Below are 17,458 nucleotides of genomic sequence, written 5' to 3' on the forward strand. Positions count from 1 at the left end.
CGGCTTTCTTTCCTTCCAGCTGAAAATTTGCATTTGACGGCGGCGAGTGCTGGCCCGACCTCTGCCGTTCTGGTCCAAACTCTGCTCATCTCTCTCTTCTCTTATCTCACTCTCCACCAGATCTGTCGTTCATCACCACACGCACGTTCTTGTGGAAGGTGTGCGCCATCACGCTGGTCAGCTGCCTGCCGCTGTACATCATCAAATACCTGAAGCGCAAGTTCTCCCCACCCAGCTACTCCAAACTGTCCTCCTGAGGCTGCTGAGGCTTCTCTGCGGTTCTGCGCGAAGAACATGCGCTACGGACACCTGTTAAGCATTTATAAGCATACATGGCAGCGTGACGTGATGCCTTTAGCAGTAGACGTCTCCAGCCATGACTGACTTTTGAGTTTTGGTTGTCTGGACTTTGACATGAGTTGGAGCTCTCTGTGAGCGATTGATCGAGCTGTTGTGTATGTTTTTATAAGTGCCTAATTAACGTTTTTATGCCTTGTATAGCTCCTGCTGTGGAGTATTACTGGCCACAGCAGCATCTGCTACTGTGTCTACAGCTTGCGAGCAGACAGTGTGAGCAATCACAGGAGAGAATACTTGAAAAGACTAAGCACAAAAAAGAAAGAGAGACCAAAAATGGACTCTAGTGGTAGAACCGGGAGAGAAGTGGGAAAGCTCACCAACTCCTGAGCTGAAACGATGGACCTTTGTTGGTCGCTTCCTTTATTTCAGTGCACTTCGCATCTAATCTGTGGAAATGTTTACTTTTCGTGATCTTTTTATTGAGGTTTGGAGATTTTTTATAACACTTAATTTATTATGTTTGACAGTCTGCACTCGTGTTGTTTGGCAAGCAGGCTGGATTGTCAAAGTGAATGTTTGTACATCCCCTAAGAGGTAGTTATGAAGCCTTTACGGACAGGATGTGACTGCAAGACTTTGTTGTAAAGATTTCTTTCAGTTGTGGTCAAGCTTTGGTTTTCTTTCATGCTGAATCAACAAAGCTGTTCGTTGTTTGTTGGCGATGGGGCACTGTAGACATTCGCTGAGTTTTTGTATTCTCCTTGCCTGTGTATCGGGCATAGGAGCGGTTCAGTATGGGCAGCTTTAAATGACTGGTGTTTCTCCTGCTCCATGGAGATACCAGCTGCAAAGCACAGGACAAAAAAAAGAAGTGCCACAGAACTGAGTGTGTTCCCTACCGTGGAGCTGGGAACTGGAAAGACTTTCTTAGTGAGACTTTCTTAAATGTACAAGACCATCACCCATGTGTTTAAAATCAGTGGTTGTTCGAACCCGTGGATTCACAGAACGGGATGACCGTTTCATTGATGAGTAGCGCAATTTGTTCAGTGAAGTCTTCAGCCCTTTGAGCTATGTGCTTCACAGCAGGGTTGTGGTCTAGGAAAACCATAGTTACAGTAGTGGTAGTCATAGGCAAATGATTGGACAATGCTGTTCAAATGATATCCTTTACAGGAAAACTACTTTTCTGAACATTTTAGAGCACATTTTGTATTTCTTTGCTGAGTGTAACACGTTTGGGGAAATGCACCAAGTCCAAGACATGTTTTGGTTAATTTTGGCGACACTTATGTTTTTTATGTTTCTTGTAGTAATCCTGACCCGAAGCTCAAACAAAAATCTAATGCAATTCTTAACCTTAATCTTAAAACCTAATCCTAACCCTCATTCTGACTAGGCTTAACCACTACACAAAACCTAATCTTAAACCTCATCCTGACCCTAAGATTAACCCCTACACAAAACATAATCCTAAACCTCATCCTGGCCGTAACTTTAACCTCAACCCAAAACCTAATCCTAAACCTCATCCTGACCCTAACTTTAACCTCAACCCAAAACCTAATCCTAAACCTCATCTTGGCCCTAACCTTAACCTCAACCCAAAACCTAATCCTAAACCTCATCTTGGCCCTAACCTTAACCTCAACCCAAAACCTAATCCTAAACATCATCCTGACCCTAACTTTAACCTCAACCCAAAAACTAATCCTAATCCTAAACATTATCCTGACCCTAACCTTAACCCCTACACAAAACCTAATGCTAAACCTCATCCTGACCCTGACCCTAACCTTAACCTCAACCCAAAACCTAATGCTAAACCTCATCTTGGCCCTAACCTTAACCTCAACCCAAAACCTAATCTTAAACCTCATCTTGGCCCTAACCCTAACCCCAATTTTAACTGATACCCTTACCTAAACCTTTACCATAAATCCCTACCCTTACACTAACCTTAACCCTTACACTAACCTACTAGAATTAGGGGACTCCTTTAAAGTCCACCACATCCATCTCTAAAGTAACCTTTCAAATAGGAGTTTAAGATTCTCCTGTTTCTGAGGTTTGGTTGTGTCCAGTCAGTGAGCCAGGGCAAATGAGGAATACATTCCACTTTTTAATGAAATACAATCAGGTTTTAACCCAAACGCTAAACCTTACAGTTACTCTTTTAGTACGTTACGTTACCCTTAATTCTTACCTTAACCTCTAACCTTAACCCCCAACCTTAACCCCCCCAAAAAAAACAGCTGAAGCACAGGTTAGATTCAGCAAATAATCAGTAACTGTACTAAAATGGGTGGAAGTTTGTTTCCTGTAGAGGATGTGTTTTTGATCTGCTTGAAAACCAACTATACATCAGATGACCAGGGATGCCCAGACATTTGCATACGATTATGTGACCTGAATGTCAGATTTGGTCACGACTATGGTGGAAAATTGACAATTTGCGTGTGTGGTTTCGTTTTTTGCGTTCGTTTTTTACTCCCCTGGAATAGTAATATCTGCAATAATCGTCAGTAACACCTAAAGGTCCGGGTATGCATTCCTGCCTCCTACTGCTGTTCAATTCACTGGCAATGGCAATCGATCCCAATTAAATTGACCACACGACTGAAATCTGACCTCCTACAAAACACTGGGCTTCATATTTGTGTTGTAAAACAAAGCATTATTTGGGCAGAAAGTGGTCATCCAGTACATTTCAGGAATGAGTTTTATCATTCTCTGTGTTGTCTGTTTGTATGAGTGTGTGAGTGTGTGTGTGCGCGTGTATCAGAGAAATGCTGTTAAAATCCTAAATGAAAAGAAAAAAATCAGTATGCCAAACTCCTGTATTTGCCAAGCACCGTCCTTTTGCTTTTGTATGTGAAGTGATGGTCTAAGTGTGTGTTTGGGTTCTTCAGTAACTCTTTGATTCTTATCTCCTCTATGTGAGGAGCAGACAAGCACTGCACCTGTAATAACAGTCCGAGTATTTCCACTATCGAGCAGGCACTTTTTTATACTACTTTTAACCACTGGAATGTCTAAGGAGCAAACTAACCTGCTGTAGTTCACAGAGGTCATCATGATTGAAGCCTCTGCTTTTGGTATCAGACCACTATTTTTGTGTTTCTTTTTTTAACAGTATGCTTTAACAGATTATTGTTGGTGGTAATGTTGTTGATCTGATTAATGACTGACAAATGATCATTAAAGAGCAATACAGTTGGTCAAATGAGTACTGGATGTATGCATGTTTGAAGACATTTGTGAAAACTGACTTTTCCCAGGTACTGTTTGGCATTGACCACTAGGGGGCAGCAGTTTCTTTAGCATTTACGACTATGGCGTCTCTTGCTTTGCCAAATATTTCAGGCTTCTTTAGTCATATCTTTATTATATACCATTTTAAAGCCAAGTAGACTTCAGTACCACATTTTTAAGATCACTGTTTATTTATTTGTTTTGTGTGTGTGTGTGTGTGTGATTTATTTTTTTCTTTTTATCCCTGTAGATTAAAGCACTGTAATATTGCATGCAATTTGACATTTGGAGCGAATTTAGAAAACGTGTTATCAATGTCCCCCCCACCCTTCCCATACTAGCTCGCATTCAGTCTACCTCCCAGAGCAGGAAGTGTGTGGTTTTCAGGGGACCTTATGCTAATGTGATGGTCCACTGCTTCTAGCAATCTAGGAACGCACCCATTCATCTCATCCTCTCTCGCAGTGATTGCCCATATTCACAGTAAACAAATTATGCCTTGAATATACAGATGTGGACCAAATAGATCTAGCTGTCCTTTAGTCAGTGGTGTTTGAAATCAGAGGTGCAGGAGTGTGTTTGTATGTTTATTACATTTAACTTTTATTACATTCACTTTTGCAGAGGCTGGAAACAGACGGTGGGATGACCTGTTATGTGTTGATACCAAAGTGTGGTATAGTTCTTACACTGCATATTATAATCACTTATGGATATAGCTGTATGCAAATTCTCAGCATATACAGATACACAGCTGTATTGCAATCCCTTAGGATTAGAACGCTGTAAATATAATATACATAGCTATATTGTAAGCCCTAATGAAGAATATAGCTCCATAAACACACATTGCCCTTCATGAGGCCCTATCTTACACCCTGCACAAGGCGCGTCGTGATGCTCATTGCTATCTTACACCCCGACGTGCCTTCCACCTGTGTCTGTTTAAAAGCACAGTGCATGCGAATATATCTACGCCAATGGGCGTGGTGGTCTTGAGATGTGTTCAGGTAAATTTCTAGGCAACAGAAAACACAGATGCGCCACTGACTGAAAACAACCTAGGCAGACGTCAACAGTCAGATGTTCATTGCTATCTCAAGAGTCAAGTCAAGGGGCTTTTATTGTCATTTCAGCTCTGTACAAGTACACAGTTTGGCAGTGAATTGTCAACACAAGCGGGTGCCCAATGTGCCCAACTACACCATTGAAACACCAATCCGCACCTGGCTTTTAAAGGGAATGGCAAGTGACATGCTGATTGGTTTATTGCACAGTACACCCAAAACACACCTATGATTAAGAGACTCAGTGCATGCCTTTTGCAAGTATCAATAGCAAAGACACACTGACACACCCCAAATTAAGCTGTGCAGTGTGCGGTACACAGCTCGCCAAAGGATAAAATAGGGCCCATGATGTTTCTGGACCTTGATATGCTCCTCCCTCTGCTTCACATCTTGAAATTCTATTCAAACCAATCAGACATGATTAAAGTAAGCATCCCTGATTGTAATTTAAGTGTATTTGGCTACATTTGGGTTTCACTATGTTGAAATACAGTACTTTTCTACACAGTCCTCATGTGAGGACAACATGTTGTTTAGGACATTCGGTCACAGTGATGTTTGTGATTATGATTGCTCAGGTGAGTTCAATTGCTGCATTGGTACATGCATGAGATTTCAAGGCTTGCTTCTAAGCTTTCAAACCCCTTAGGAGTCTCTAGTTGCCATTGTATAACATGAGTACAAGAGCTGTGCCATGGAAGTCAAAGAAGCTGTTGGAGACATTGGCCAAACCTTGGAATTACCAAAATCAACAGTGTGGAAGATCATTAAGAAGAAAGAGAGCACTGGTGAGCCCATTTATTGTAATTTGACTTCCTTGGTAAGGCCAAGAAAGACCTCCATTGCTGATGGCAGAAGAATCCTCAGATCTTCAGACAAGAATTCTCAATTGTCTCTTTGAAATATCAGAAACAATGTGACTACTATTCTCATCAATAGAAATGCAAGAAGCCGACCACTAAACAGAATGGCAGATTACAGTTTGCAAAAAATGACTTAAAAGACCTCGGAGGATTCTAGAAAAGGGTCTTGTGGACAGATGAGACCAAGATTATCTTGTATCAGAGCAATGTGAACAGGAAAGTGTGGAGACCAAAATGAACTACCCATGAGGTGCATACCACCTCATCCGTGAAACATGGTGATGGGGGTGTCGTGGCTTGGACATGTATGGCTGTCACATGTACTGGCACACTTGTCTCTATCTATTAATGATCTAACTGCTGAAGGCAGTAGCACAATGAATTCTGGAACATAATCTAATCTTCAAACGTCTAGTAAAACTCATTGGGGGGAGTGGGGGAGATGCTTTATGCAACAGCAAATTTATGATTTCAAACATACCGCTATGAGAACACCTCCCTGGCCAAAGCCTGTCTTCCCCGATCACTCTGTTTGGCCAGGCGGCCAGGTCTTCAAAGATTCTTGGTGGTTCTAAACTTCTTTCATTTACGAATGACAGTGGCCTGATGGTGTGCAGATTGGGACCTATAAAGCAGCAGCATTTTTTCTGTACCCTTCTCTAGATCTACGCCTTGACACAATCCTGTTTGCTCTGACATGCACTGTCAACTGTGAGACCTTGTATAGGCAGATGTTGGCAATCCCCAGCCATGTCCAATCAATCACATTTACCACAGGTAGACTCCAATTAAGTTGTAGAAACATCTTAAGCCGTATCACTGCAGACGAAATGCACCACAGCTTGCTCTTGGGTGTCAAATCGAAGGGTGTGCACACTTTATGAATATATGATATTTTACTTTTTGATGTTTAATAAATTAGTGTCTAAAAGCCTGCTTTCGCTTTGTCACTGTGGGCTATTTTGTGGAGAATTTTGTGACCATAAAAATATCTCTAAATTAACTATCTATTATGGATAAATCTATATAGCTGTACTATACTTTAGGGATATGGTCATATATACATTATATACATTATATGCATACATAACTGTAATGCAATAATGCAATAAACACACTTATACTGTGTGCACAATTATTAGGCAAATATTCTTTTTGAGAATTATTATATTAATCACAAACTAAAGTACTTTCGGTTAATCCAAAATGTAAATAAACATCAAATATGAATGTTTAAGAAAGTAAAAGTGAGATATTGGCTTTCTTATGAGAATGTCTATATGTGCACAATTATTACACAGCAAAATAAAAAACACACATTTTCCCCCATCTCACTTTTTTATTTTCATCTGTTCAAGTGAGAAATATAAACAAACAATTAAACTGTCCAATAAACATTTCTGACATATAGAAAAAAAATCTGACCGATATAGCCACCCTTCTTTTTAATAACAGTGATAAGCCTGCCATTCGTGGAGTCTTTAATCTGCTGACACAGCCTGCCAGCCACTGTGGAAAGAGGTGTACTGTTTTCCTTCACTGTAAATCTCCCATTTAAGAATTGCCCACAAGTCAATAAGGGCAGTTACGTTCAGGTCAGGTGAGGAAGGGGGCCGTGTCAGAAGCTAGCCACGCAGAGGAGTACTTGGATGCATGTGGTGGAGCATGGTCCTGCAGAAAAAATCATTGTCTTTATGAAAGAGGCAGACTTCTTCCTGTACCACTGCTTAAAGAAAGTGTCTTCTAAAAACTGGCAGCAGACTGGGGACTTAATTTTGAGCCCATCTTCAACCCGAAAAGGTCCAACCAGCTCATATGTAATAGTACCAGCCCATACCAGTACCCCACCTCCACCTTGCTGACATCTGACTCAAAGTGGAGCTCTGTGCCTGTTACTGATCCAGCCACAAGCTCATCAATCTGGTCCGTCAAGAGTCAGTCTCATTTCATCAGTCCATAAAACCTTTGAGAAATCTGTCTTCAGATATTTCCTGGACCAGTCTAGACACTTTAGCTTATGCGTCTTGTTCAGTGGTGGTCAGGTTTCAGCCTTCCTTACCTTGGCCATGTCTCTGAGCACTGAACACTTGTACTTCTTGGTACTCCAGGTAGGTTGCAGTTCTGAAATATGACAACTGGAAGAAAATGGGTTCTGTGAAGCTTCACACTTGATTCTTCTCAAATCCTTCGCAGTTAATTTTCGTTTCTTGCGACCCTGTTGACTATTTGCAACAAAACTTTTTATGGTTCTGTGATTATGCCCCAATATCTTAGCAATTTCAAGAGTGCTGCATCCCTCTAAGAGACTTTTGGTAATTTTTGACTTTTCAGAGTCAGTTAAATCTCTTTTTTGCCCCATTTTGTCTAAAGAAAAAACAGCTGTGCACACCTTAATATAGGGTGTTGACATCCTTAGGCCACACCCTCCCACATTACACAGGCACACATCACCTCCTATGCTTAAATCCATTAAGCATTTAAGATTAACTAGCTTGAAAAATATGCCAAAGAATGATAATATGGTCAAAATACTCACTTGCCTAATAATTGAACACAAAGTGTATATTGCAATGATTTAGGGGTATGGGATATATATACATTATATACATGCATAACTATAATGTAATTCTTTATGGGTGTATCTATATATAGAATATATACAGTATGAAGGTATTTAGGGGTATATATCTATATACATTAAATACATACATAACTATAATGCAATTCTGTGAGGGTATATCGATAAACATTATAGATGTAAACATATATTTTGCAATACTTATGGTTATATATACATTATATACATAAACATTTTACAATTACATGATGTACATAAACATACCTATAATGTACTTCTTTAGGGGTATAGCCTTATATACATTAAATAATAAATACACTAAATAATACATAATCCGCTATCCTGAAATAAAAAGGGGTGTGTATATATATATATATATATATATATATATATATATATATATATATATATATATATATACACACACCCCTTTTTATTACAGGATGGCTTCAACCTTTGACCAGATACAAAACAGTGTGCCTATAGGCATGTGCTCATTCTTGTGTGATGTCAAGGCTTTGGTGAGACATTTGGAGTCCTTTAACTGAGGTTTTGCGGCTGAGTATGATCCGAGTCATCATCACCTGGCTGTCTGATGCTGCAGTAGGACTGCATACAGGAGGCGGCCTTTGGGCCGAGTCACCATAAACGTGGCGCTGAATTCCTGAGGGCTAAAAAATAGCAACAGTTAAGAGGGATCACTGCAGGCCGAAATGTTTGAGCCTTTACCCATCATCTATCATTAGCTGATCATGAGGTAAACGTGCATGGCTGCCTTTTCTTAACACTCTTTCATTACAGAGTTCGGAGCCACGCACAGCGCTGAGTGATAAGACCAACTGTAAGATGATGGAGTAAACAGCATTTCCAGTTTTAGTCTATAACAGAAAGCCCTGTTTGATAAGCAAAAACTGCATTTGAGGTTTGGCTTTTAGTCTTTAGCTATGCTACAGGCTTCACCGTCGGATCTCTGCCGTCCACATTGCTCATCTGTTTTTCTTTCATTTCAGTTTGAAGCTACACTGATCATTCCAACCTCTTTACATTTAATTTGGGGAAGTTGCTGTCCATCCAATTATTAATGCTTGAAAGACGGCTGGTGAGCTTCGCGATCATCTGGTGCTACATATGGGAGTCATTATGTGTCATTGTGCAGAGCTATGGAAGTTGGGTCCATGTTCACAGATGATTTTTTTTTTTTTTAACAAATAAAAGAAGTTTCTTTCTTTCTTTAACCCACTGTTTGCTTCATGCACTGCATTATCAGGTCCACACCTGGATCTCAGATATACAGTTACTTCCAGTAGTAAATCTCAGATCATTCACAAAGCTATACCTGCCTTATAGCTAGTTCTACATGTGGATGTTTAAAATCTAGTCTGAATTAGTTCTATAAATTACTCTTTTTTTCAGGGACTTTCTGGATTAAGCAGTTTGGTAAAGAACCATTAACAGACTTGCTTAAGACGAATGAGTTAAAAGCTTGAATTTGAATCGTGTGATGGTGGTTTTAAAGTGCTATTTGGAAGTTTTTATTATTATTTCTAATAATAATAATAGTAAAAATAATGTTATATATATATATATATATATATATATATATATATATATATATATATATATATATATATATATATAATCATTGTTTTATTTTTTTTAGATATAATATATATGAAACAATATAAATATACCGCATCGAGTATGATTAATATAAAAGAAATAATATAAATATACCGCACTAAGTAGAATTAGGTAATGAGAATCAGTGAGGATGATATATTCGGTATATAAATATCAAATTAAATTTTCACACCGGTCAATTAGCAAAGACCAATTGTGCCTTTTATTTGCCACGTAATTACAGACAGAAGTCCATGATCTGTTTCTCTGCATACTCTGTTCGCCCTGCTGTCATCCTGTTCTTCAATGGTCAGGACCGTACAGGACCACCACAGATCAGTCCCAAAATAATACTTGTTCTGTGGTGGTCCTGTAGGGACCTGACTATTGAAGAACAGGGTGAAAGGAGGCTAACAAAGTATGCAGAGAAACAGATGGGCTACAGTCCGTAATTATAGAACTACAAAGTGCTCCTATATGGTCAGTGGAGCTAATAATAATGGGTCGAGTTCATTCCAAACCAGGGGTGGTCATAATATTCTGGTGTGACCGTTTACAATTATGGACAAAAGCTTTTTTGTAGTTTTGTCATTTCTGTAGTTTCTACTCTAACCAGGATAATCTATAAATATACAGTAAGCACCACATTTATTTATCATGTATTTATTTATTTGTTTGTTTATATTTACACACCAGTATTCTAACCCTGGTCCAAGATGCTTGTGCGGTAACAGGCAAAATACTAAAACCCAGTGCTTTTGTCACTTTTATAGACCTTCACTCCTATGATGTGCACCAGTAACAGTGGGGAACAGCACAGAACCATCACAATTTTTTATATGCTGAATATTTAAAAATACTCAGCCTTGGGCTACGAGAACCAGGCTCTGTGTGATGCCAGTAGTCCGGTAGAGGTTATCAAATATGGTGTGCGAGGAGCAGGTATCCGTGCTAGGCTAAAAGCTAACTCTAGCCTAGCTGCATTTTAGATGAGCTGACTGCACCCTGTGCTGACAGGATAGCAGTAATATCCGGTAATGTAATAAATAAATAAATATTAATTATCCAAAAGAACGTTGTGACTGTACTAACATTGTGGCTAGATGTGTTGATTTTGTGATCCAATTATTTATGAGCCCACCATCAAGGGGAAAACGGCTCGTTTGATTCAAGGGCCATTTCACCAGAACAGGTGTGTAAATCTGCATCATTTGTTTTTGTTTTTGTTTTTTTTGCCCCGGCCATGTACCAAAGTCACATACCTTCAATGTAGACATCAGAGAACCATTTAAAATACAGACAAAAATGCATCCAGGGGCACCTTTAATGGATGTGTTTTGCTTTTTATTCGTGGTCTGAATGTCCGCAGTAAGACTGAATGCAGTGCGTCTACTTACACTGCATCAACCCATTGTCCTAGTGGTGCTGCCCCGGATGTTGGGCCCCGTGAAGGATGACTCTGGTCTCCACAGCTATTCGGCCAAAATACTCAGTTAATACATTTACTGATCCCCCTGATTCTGAGCAGCTAGATATGATTCAGTGAAGAGTGGCTTTTTAGATCGCCAGCGTTCCTCGCTGATTATCATTACCAAATTCTACTCAGTGCGGTCTTGATGTGTGAGTAATCCAGGATGGGGTGTTTTAGAGCTTTGTTTTAAAATAGTCCCTGCCAAACCTGGAACGGCAATTTTCGTCTCTTAACTGTTGCTCAGTACTCGGTGTTGTGGAGCTCTTAGTCACTGTTGTGTCTGGGCCCCACGGCGGAGCGGAGCGGCGTGCCGAGGCCCACTGTTTGCTCGCCTGGCCCGAGGGAGCTCTTGTTGCTCCAGAAGCCCCTCCCTTTTGGAAGACCGCCACGGTCACCGGGCAACAGCCTTACACAACAGGAAACAGACTGGGGGATTCCGTCACTGCGCCGCAGTCAAAGGGAGCATTGAGTGGAGACAGGAAGGCTATGTAAAGAGCGGAGGGGGGAGCTCCGCGAGCGAGGCCATTACTGTGTAAAGTCCTCCTCATACTGCTGTTACTGTTTCTACTTTAAGCACTTTATAAGCCTCTCCGTTTATTTTTAAACGTGGCCTGAGTTTTATAACACAGGCTCATGAATCACGTCGTAAAAGTCCCTGAAATAACATGTTTGATTACGTTCCCCTGTGAAAAAATGAAATACGGGCAGACAGGCAGACAACAATCGCATGTAATTCCTTTTGGTCTACTTTCTTTGGGTCTTCTAAGGCCTTTTTTGTGAGCTTTAGGGTTTTCTACCATTATTCTGAAAGCATGCCGTTCTTAACCTCCTCATTCTTCCCAGCTTTACCCGCTAAGAGAGGCGAGCAGCATAATTTTGGGGCTGCTGTGAGGGGGAACAGCAATGGATTCCCGTCAGTGCACGGTCCATCCCACGTCCTTCCAGCACACTAACCCACAAACCAGACTTTGCGTTACGGACAGATGGGCAGACCCTGAGGGACCCGACACTGGAGGTGAATGTAGCCAATGACGTCAGACCCCTGCACCCCCTGCTCAGGCTGGACCGTCAAGAAGCATGGACGCAAACAGAGGTCAAATGTGGTATTCGTTTATTTTAACTGCTTTCAAACGCGCTGACACATCATTTGCAGATGCACATGCGTGCATCACCCCTCATAGCAGCCTCATGAGTGGGGCTTTTCCGACAGCTTCTGGACGTAACGACACTCATTCGACATCTGCCACGGATCTGGAGTTACGGTTCATTTATGTTTCAAGTACATGACGAACGTTCTTACTGATAAAAGTGCCAAAAAGGGTTCTTTGGAACGAGGCCATAGAAGCATCACTTTTGGTCGCCTAAAAGACTCTTAAACTCCACGCAACTGCTGGCGGTTCCAGACTTGAATTCCTCCCTCATATAATGACTGTATTCACAAAGTGTATGTTGGTGGTTGGTGTGGCCCAACAGATGCCACCACTGCCGGACAGTGAGCTACCACACCGTGTGGGAGACTGGGGTTCGATTCCCGGTGTGAGTGACTAGGCGAGACTCCTAACATTAGACTGGTCCACCTCTGTAATTCAAATAGCCCTGTTAGGCTCTCTGGAGAAGAGCATCAGCTAAATGCAATTAATGTAAATGTCCTCCAGGAAATTTCTAAAGGACAATCCTTAAGGGAACACGAGTTTAAATGTGCTTAATGTGTAAATTGGTTCCACATTAGAATATTATGACCACCCCGGGTTTGGAAAGAACTCTGCCCATCATAATAGCTTTATCAGCTCCACTCACCATATAGGTGCAATTCAGTTGATGCCAATTGAACTGACAGTTGGCTTTCTCCTCCAAGACTTCACCCCCTCCCAGTACTGGAAGAATTGTGTAGTAGGGGGGAGTCCTAATTGGGGAGAAAATTAAGGGAAGAAATTCCCTCCAAAAAAAAAATAAATGTACAGACACTATACTCATTAAAGACATCTTCCTAGAACGGTGCGTCCAAGCTAAAAAACATTATTTTTTATGAGTCGATCTATAAAGGTGTTTAAAATGTTATTTTTATGGGTTTAAATAATGTTTACTGCCTTCTTAAGAGGTGCTGAATCAAATCACCACTGCTACCTTTACACTAGCACCATCCCGAGACCATATGGACCTGCTGCAAACCACAATAGGCTCAGTGTGTTAATTCAACGTTGTTGGAGTTCATGTAGCTACTTTCAGTGAAAGTGTACTTTGGGTTTAGCACTCTGCTCTGTCTTTTGTCCAAGAATGTGATAGCAACGTGCACTGTTTGTTTAATCAGACACCCCCTGGCTCTGTGCAGCCAGAATCAAGAAAGAGTCATGAGTCAGATTCTGTCTGGTTTGGAACAGCTCAGAACGTTTAAACGTTATCTCAACTGTTGTTAAACACAGTGGGCCAGGTTCCTGGACAAGGAATAGGACTAGTCCTGGACTACACAGCATTATTTCTTGGGGATTCACCATTGAAAGTTCAGGGTCCCTGTCCAGAAAACTGACCCCATATGATGGTGTCGTTAGGCCTTGTAAATCTTCTTGAGATGTTCCACTGTACATAATCAAAAGAATTAGAGGTGGTTCCCTAGACAAGGATATTCACCATTTGTGTTGAACACAGATGGAATTTGGCCTAAGCCTTTAACACAGCTGTGCAGTGAACACACACAGTGACTGCGTGCCCAGAGCAGTGAGTAGCCATCGCTGTGGCACCCAGGGACCAGGGACATTGATGGGCCTTGCTCGAGGGGCCATCAGTGACATCTTGCCAAGTCTGTGTATTGAACCTACAACCCTGCCATCAATAGCGCGGTGCTCTGATTGGGACTGCTGTATTGGGATAGCCATATTGACTTGTAGCATAGCTGAACCTTTAAAAAAAAAAAGTTCAATCTAGAACTGTCTTAAAGAGTTTTGTTGTGTATTAGAGCTGTTCAACCAGGTACAGAACCATGGGAGTTGTCATGATTCTACTAAAGAACCTGTGAAGTCCCTTTTCCCCTCTTTTTTCCAAAACATAAAGCAGACAGAATGTAACACCCTTATTATTCTTCAGGTAATTGATGCCTGGTCCACATTACAGGATGATCAAAAAAGTCAGAGTGATCTTAACCCTCCAGTTGTGTGTTACATTTCATATGAACTACTTTTGTGTTCCCAGTCAAAAATGAGCTCATTATTGCTGATTAAAAACTCATAATAAGACATATTTTACCATCTAATGTTGTAATAGATCTTTGTTTATTACCTAAAGTTCTTGTGAACATCAAGTTTTGCACTAGTATGTGCTATTTTGGCCTGTGGGATTCATTGACCTTGAATAAAAAGAGCATAATTGTATGTTTATTTTGATTATAACAAGTGCTCAGATGAAATATACTGTGCTATTTATCAAAGCTGACTACTACTACTACTACTACTACTATTTTGTGTCAAAATGTAACAAGAATATTTGGTACTGCCAATCAACCCCCTTGTTCATAACTCTCCCTAGCACTAGGAATGCTCCCAACACTAGCAGGGTAAGGACTTAGCACATGTCTCCTCCAAAACATGTGAATGCTGCCAATGTAGCACTTCTCTGGGGAACGTGCTGGGTCCCCAGCTCCACTGCACCGGCCAACAGATGCCTGTTGTCAGCCAGCTTCACTTTAAGAGTGATGAGTGGAGAGGGCGGACAGTTGTGCTCACTCAGACTCCGGCTGCTGATGGCAAAGCAGCATGGAAGAATATTTGTTTTAAAACCATTTTAATAGACCGGTTTGATTTTATTAGTAAATACAAAAACAGTCAGTAATAATGAATTAGTGAATAATTACACTTAACCATATTAGAAACAACCATATTAGAAATGTAATGTTAAAGAACACATTAAAGAACAACAGGAACGACTAGAAAAGTGCACTTTCTGTGCACAGGGGCACTGTTGGGGCTGTTGGGCCTCATGAAAAGAACCCCCCCCCCTTGCCACCTCATCACTCCAGGCTGTGCTGACCCTGAAAATGTAACATTGTGCATACAGTGGAATTCACTATTTGCCAGACTGATACCCTCTGTAAGAACAGTGCCAAATAACATTTTGTAAAGTAATTGCAGTGTTTAAGTTATTTTTTGTTACATAATATATACTATTATTATTATTATTATTATTAATAATAATAATAATAATAATAATAATAATTAAAAGCCAGATTGGAGCTAGAGCTGGGCTGATTCTAATGCTGGGTGGAAACGGACATATAGGGAAAAGCATAGAGCTATACACAAGCAGAAGGCACAAATATTGTGTATTAAAGCCTTTAAACTGGCTTATTTTTCAGTTTTTAATCTTAAAAATGATGTAGTTTTGAGAGTGAGTAATAGAAGTGTAACCCCCCCAAAAAACGACTTTCAGTCGGCTTACGTACCTTCCTATTTGTCTGTTCAGGCCTGATTATACGTGTTGAGTGCTAGACAATTTAAGTTTGCCTATAGCAGTGGGTCCTAGGGAACACATAAGACTTAGGCAATCACATTACCAGACTGAAGTGAGTCAAATCTGTTTTTTTTTTCTTAAATGTGCCATAGACCTGCTTTGAGTCACTTTCATATGTGGTCCTAGATTGGATACATATCCGATTTGTAGACATGCAACATGAATGTGAACAGTAAGATGGGATTTCATGCGCTTTCTTTGCATGTACGCATGTACTTGGTGCCGTCACCAATAAAAACAGCCAGCACTACTATCACTTCAAAAGAAGAATAGGGAGAGGAATGTCTTTTATTGTTGGTGAAGAAGGTGATGTACATTAACATAACCATTTCAGCAACAAATTTGTTCACATTACAGACATACAGGCCTAAATATTTCTATAATATTCCCAAATCCCCACTGAGCCTCTGCAGTTATGCCAGCTAACAACTCGTTCAACCCAGTGCTGCTCACCTCCTTCTTTAGTTGGGAGTAGGGCTGTGATATGGGGATGGGGAGGCAGGGCTGCTAAGCCTGAAGCTGCTTCTGCCAGTCCTGACACAGGGTAGAGGCAAGGACAACTCATTTAACTGGAAGAGCTGCTTAAAAAAAACTATGCCTGCATTGATTAAGTCTTGATTAAAAGAGGAGTGAAATGTAAACTGCCTATAATCCAATCTTTACTCTTCCTATCCTAAATTGATACTATCAGACACATTCAATATTTATGGCTCAGAACCCTGTAGTGGCTCAGCACAGCTACACTTTTAGTCTGTTTAAATCGGAAGCAGGTTTGTTGTCACCCTTGGTGTGATTCGTTTGGGCAGGTATGAAAGCAGTAATCGCACTCGAATGCAGACCAACAGTCGCAGCGAGACCCTTGAGAGGAGGCCCCTAACAAGTCTGATCAACAGGCGAGAGAACATTCTCACGTGAAATGTCCAAGCTCCAAACAGACCAGACCAGACCATTCAGACCAGACTGAACCAAAACTTTAGGGGTGAAAATCCCCTAGGACACTGACACTATGGCCCGAATATTGCGGGTTTGCCATCAGCAGCCAGGGTCTAAGAGAGCACAATCGGTCATGCTCCTTCTGGGGGGGGTAGATGGCGCACTCCTCTCCCATCATGGTGCTGGCTGGCACAGATGTCTGTTGGCTAATGTATCATAGCTGGGTATTCGGCACGTTCCTATGAGCGCGTTGGCTGCGTAGTGATGCTGCATTGGCTGACTCCATATGCATTGGAGGAGGCTTGTGCTTATCCTCATACCTCCTATTGTCGGGAGCTTTGCAACAAGGGCATCCTAGTGCGTGGGTGGGCTATTTGGCTCAGCTAAAATTGGGGAGAATACTAGGGTAAAAATAAAAAATAAAAATTGTTAAAAATGAATTGTGTGTGTTTCAATGTTCGGTATGGACAAAGACATGGAAGCTCATGATAATCAGATCAAATCAATTTCATGTTTCAGACTGTAATCCAATCATCACTCCTCCAATCCTAAATTGCTACTATTAGACATGTTCAATATTTATGGATCAGAACCTAGCACTCACAGCTAGCATAGCAATAGATTGCTGTTATCTGCCATCTTTGTTTTGTCTAGTGGGAGAAACTTCTGCCTGCTTCCATGATGTAGCAGTGTTTGGAGGTCTCCCCCAAGGTTTTAAGGCTCACAGCCATCAGTCTAGGCCTGGGGACTTGGGGGGTCACTCACGTTTTCAACATCGATTAGTGGACCAGGCATTAGATATTCACTGGTCACCCATTGAACAGGTTACTTACCCTTGAGAAGTCTCTTTTTAAAGACCACAACCATAAAA

General features: G+C 40.9%; 1 protein-coding gene across 3 annotated transcripts in view; it reads left to right on the forward strand.

The window, feature by feature from the left end:
* Nucleotides 1-3,526, forward strand: part of atp9b (ATPase phospholipid transporting 9B) — a 64,933-nt gene extending 61,407 nt beyond the window's left edge. For all 3 annotated transcript variants that reach the window (XM_072675365.1, XM_072675363.1, XM_072675364.1), the window contains one exon: nt 121-3,526. In XM_072675365.1, coding sequence (XP_072531466.1) covers nt 121-257 — 137 coding nt within the window. In that variant the 3' untranslated portion in view covers nt 258-3,526. The remainder of the gene's footprint in view (nt 1-120) is intronic.
* Nucleotides 3,527-17,458: the final 13,932 nt, after the last annotated feature.

The sequence above is a fragment of the Salminus brasiliensis genome, chromosome 3 (genome assembly GCF_030463535.1).
Source record: "Salminus brasiliensis chromosome 3, fSalBra1.hap2, whole genome shotgun sequence".
In the NCBI taxonomy this organism is placed as follows: Eukaryota; Metazoa; Chordata; class Actinopteri; order Characiformes; family Bryconidae; genus Salminus; species Salminus brasiliensis.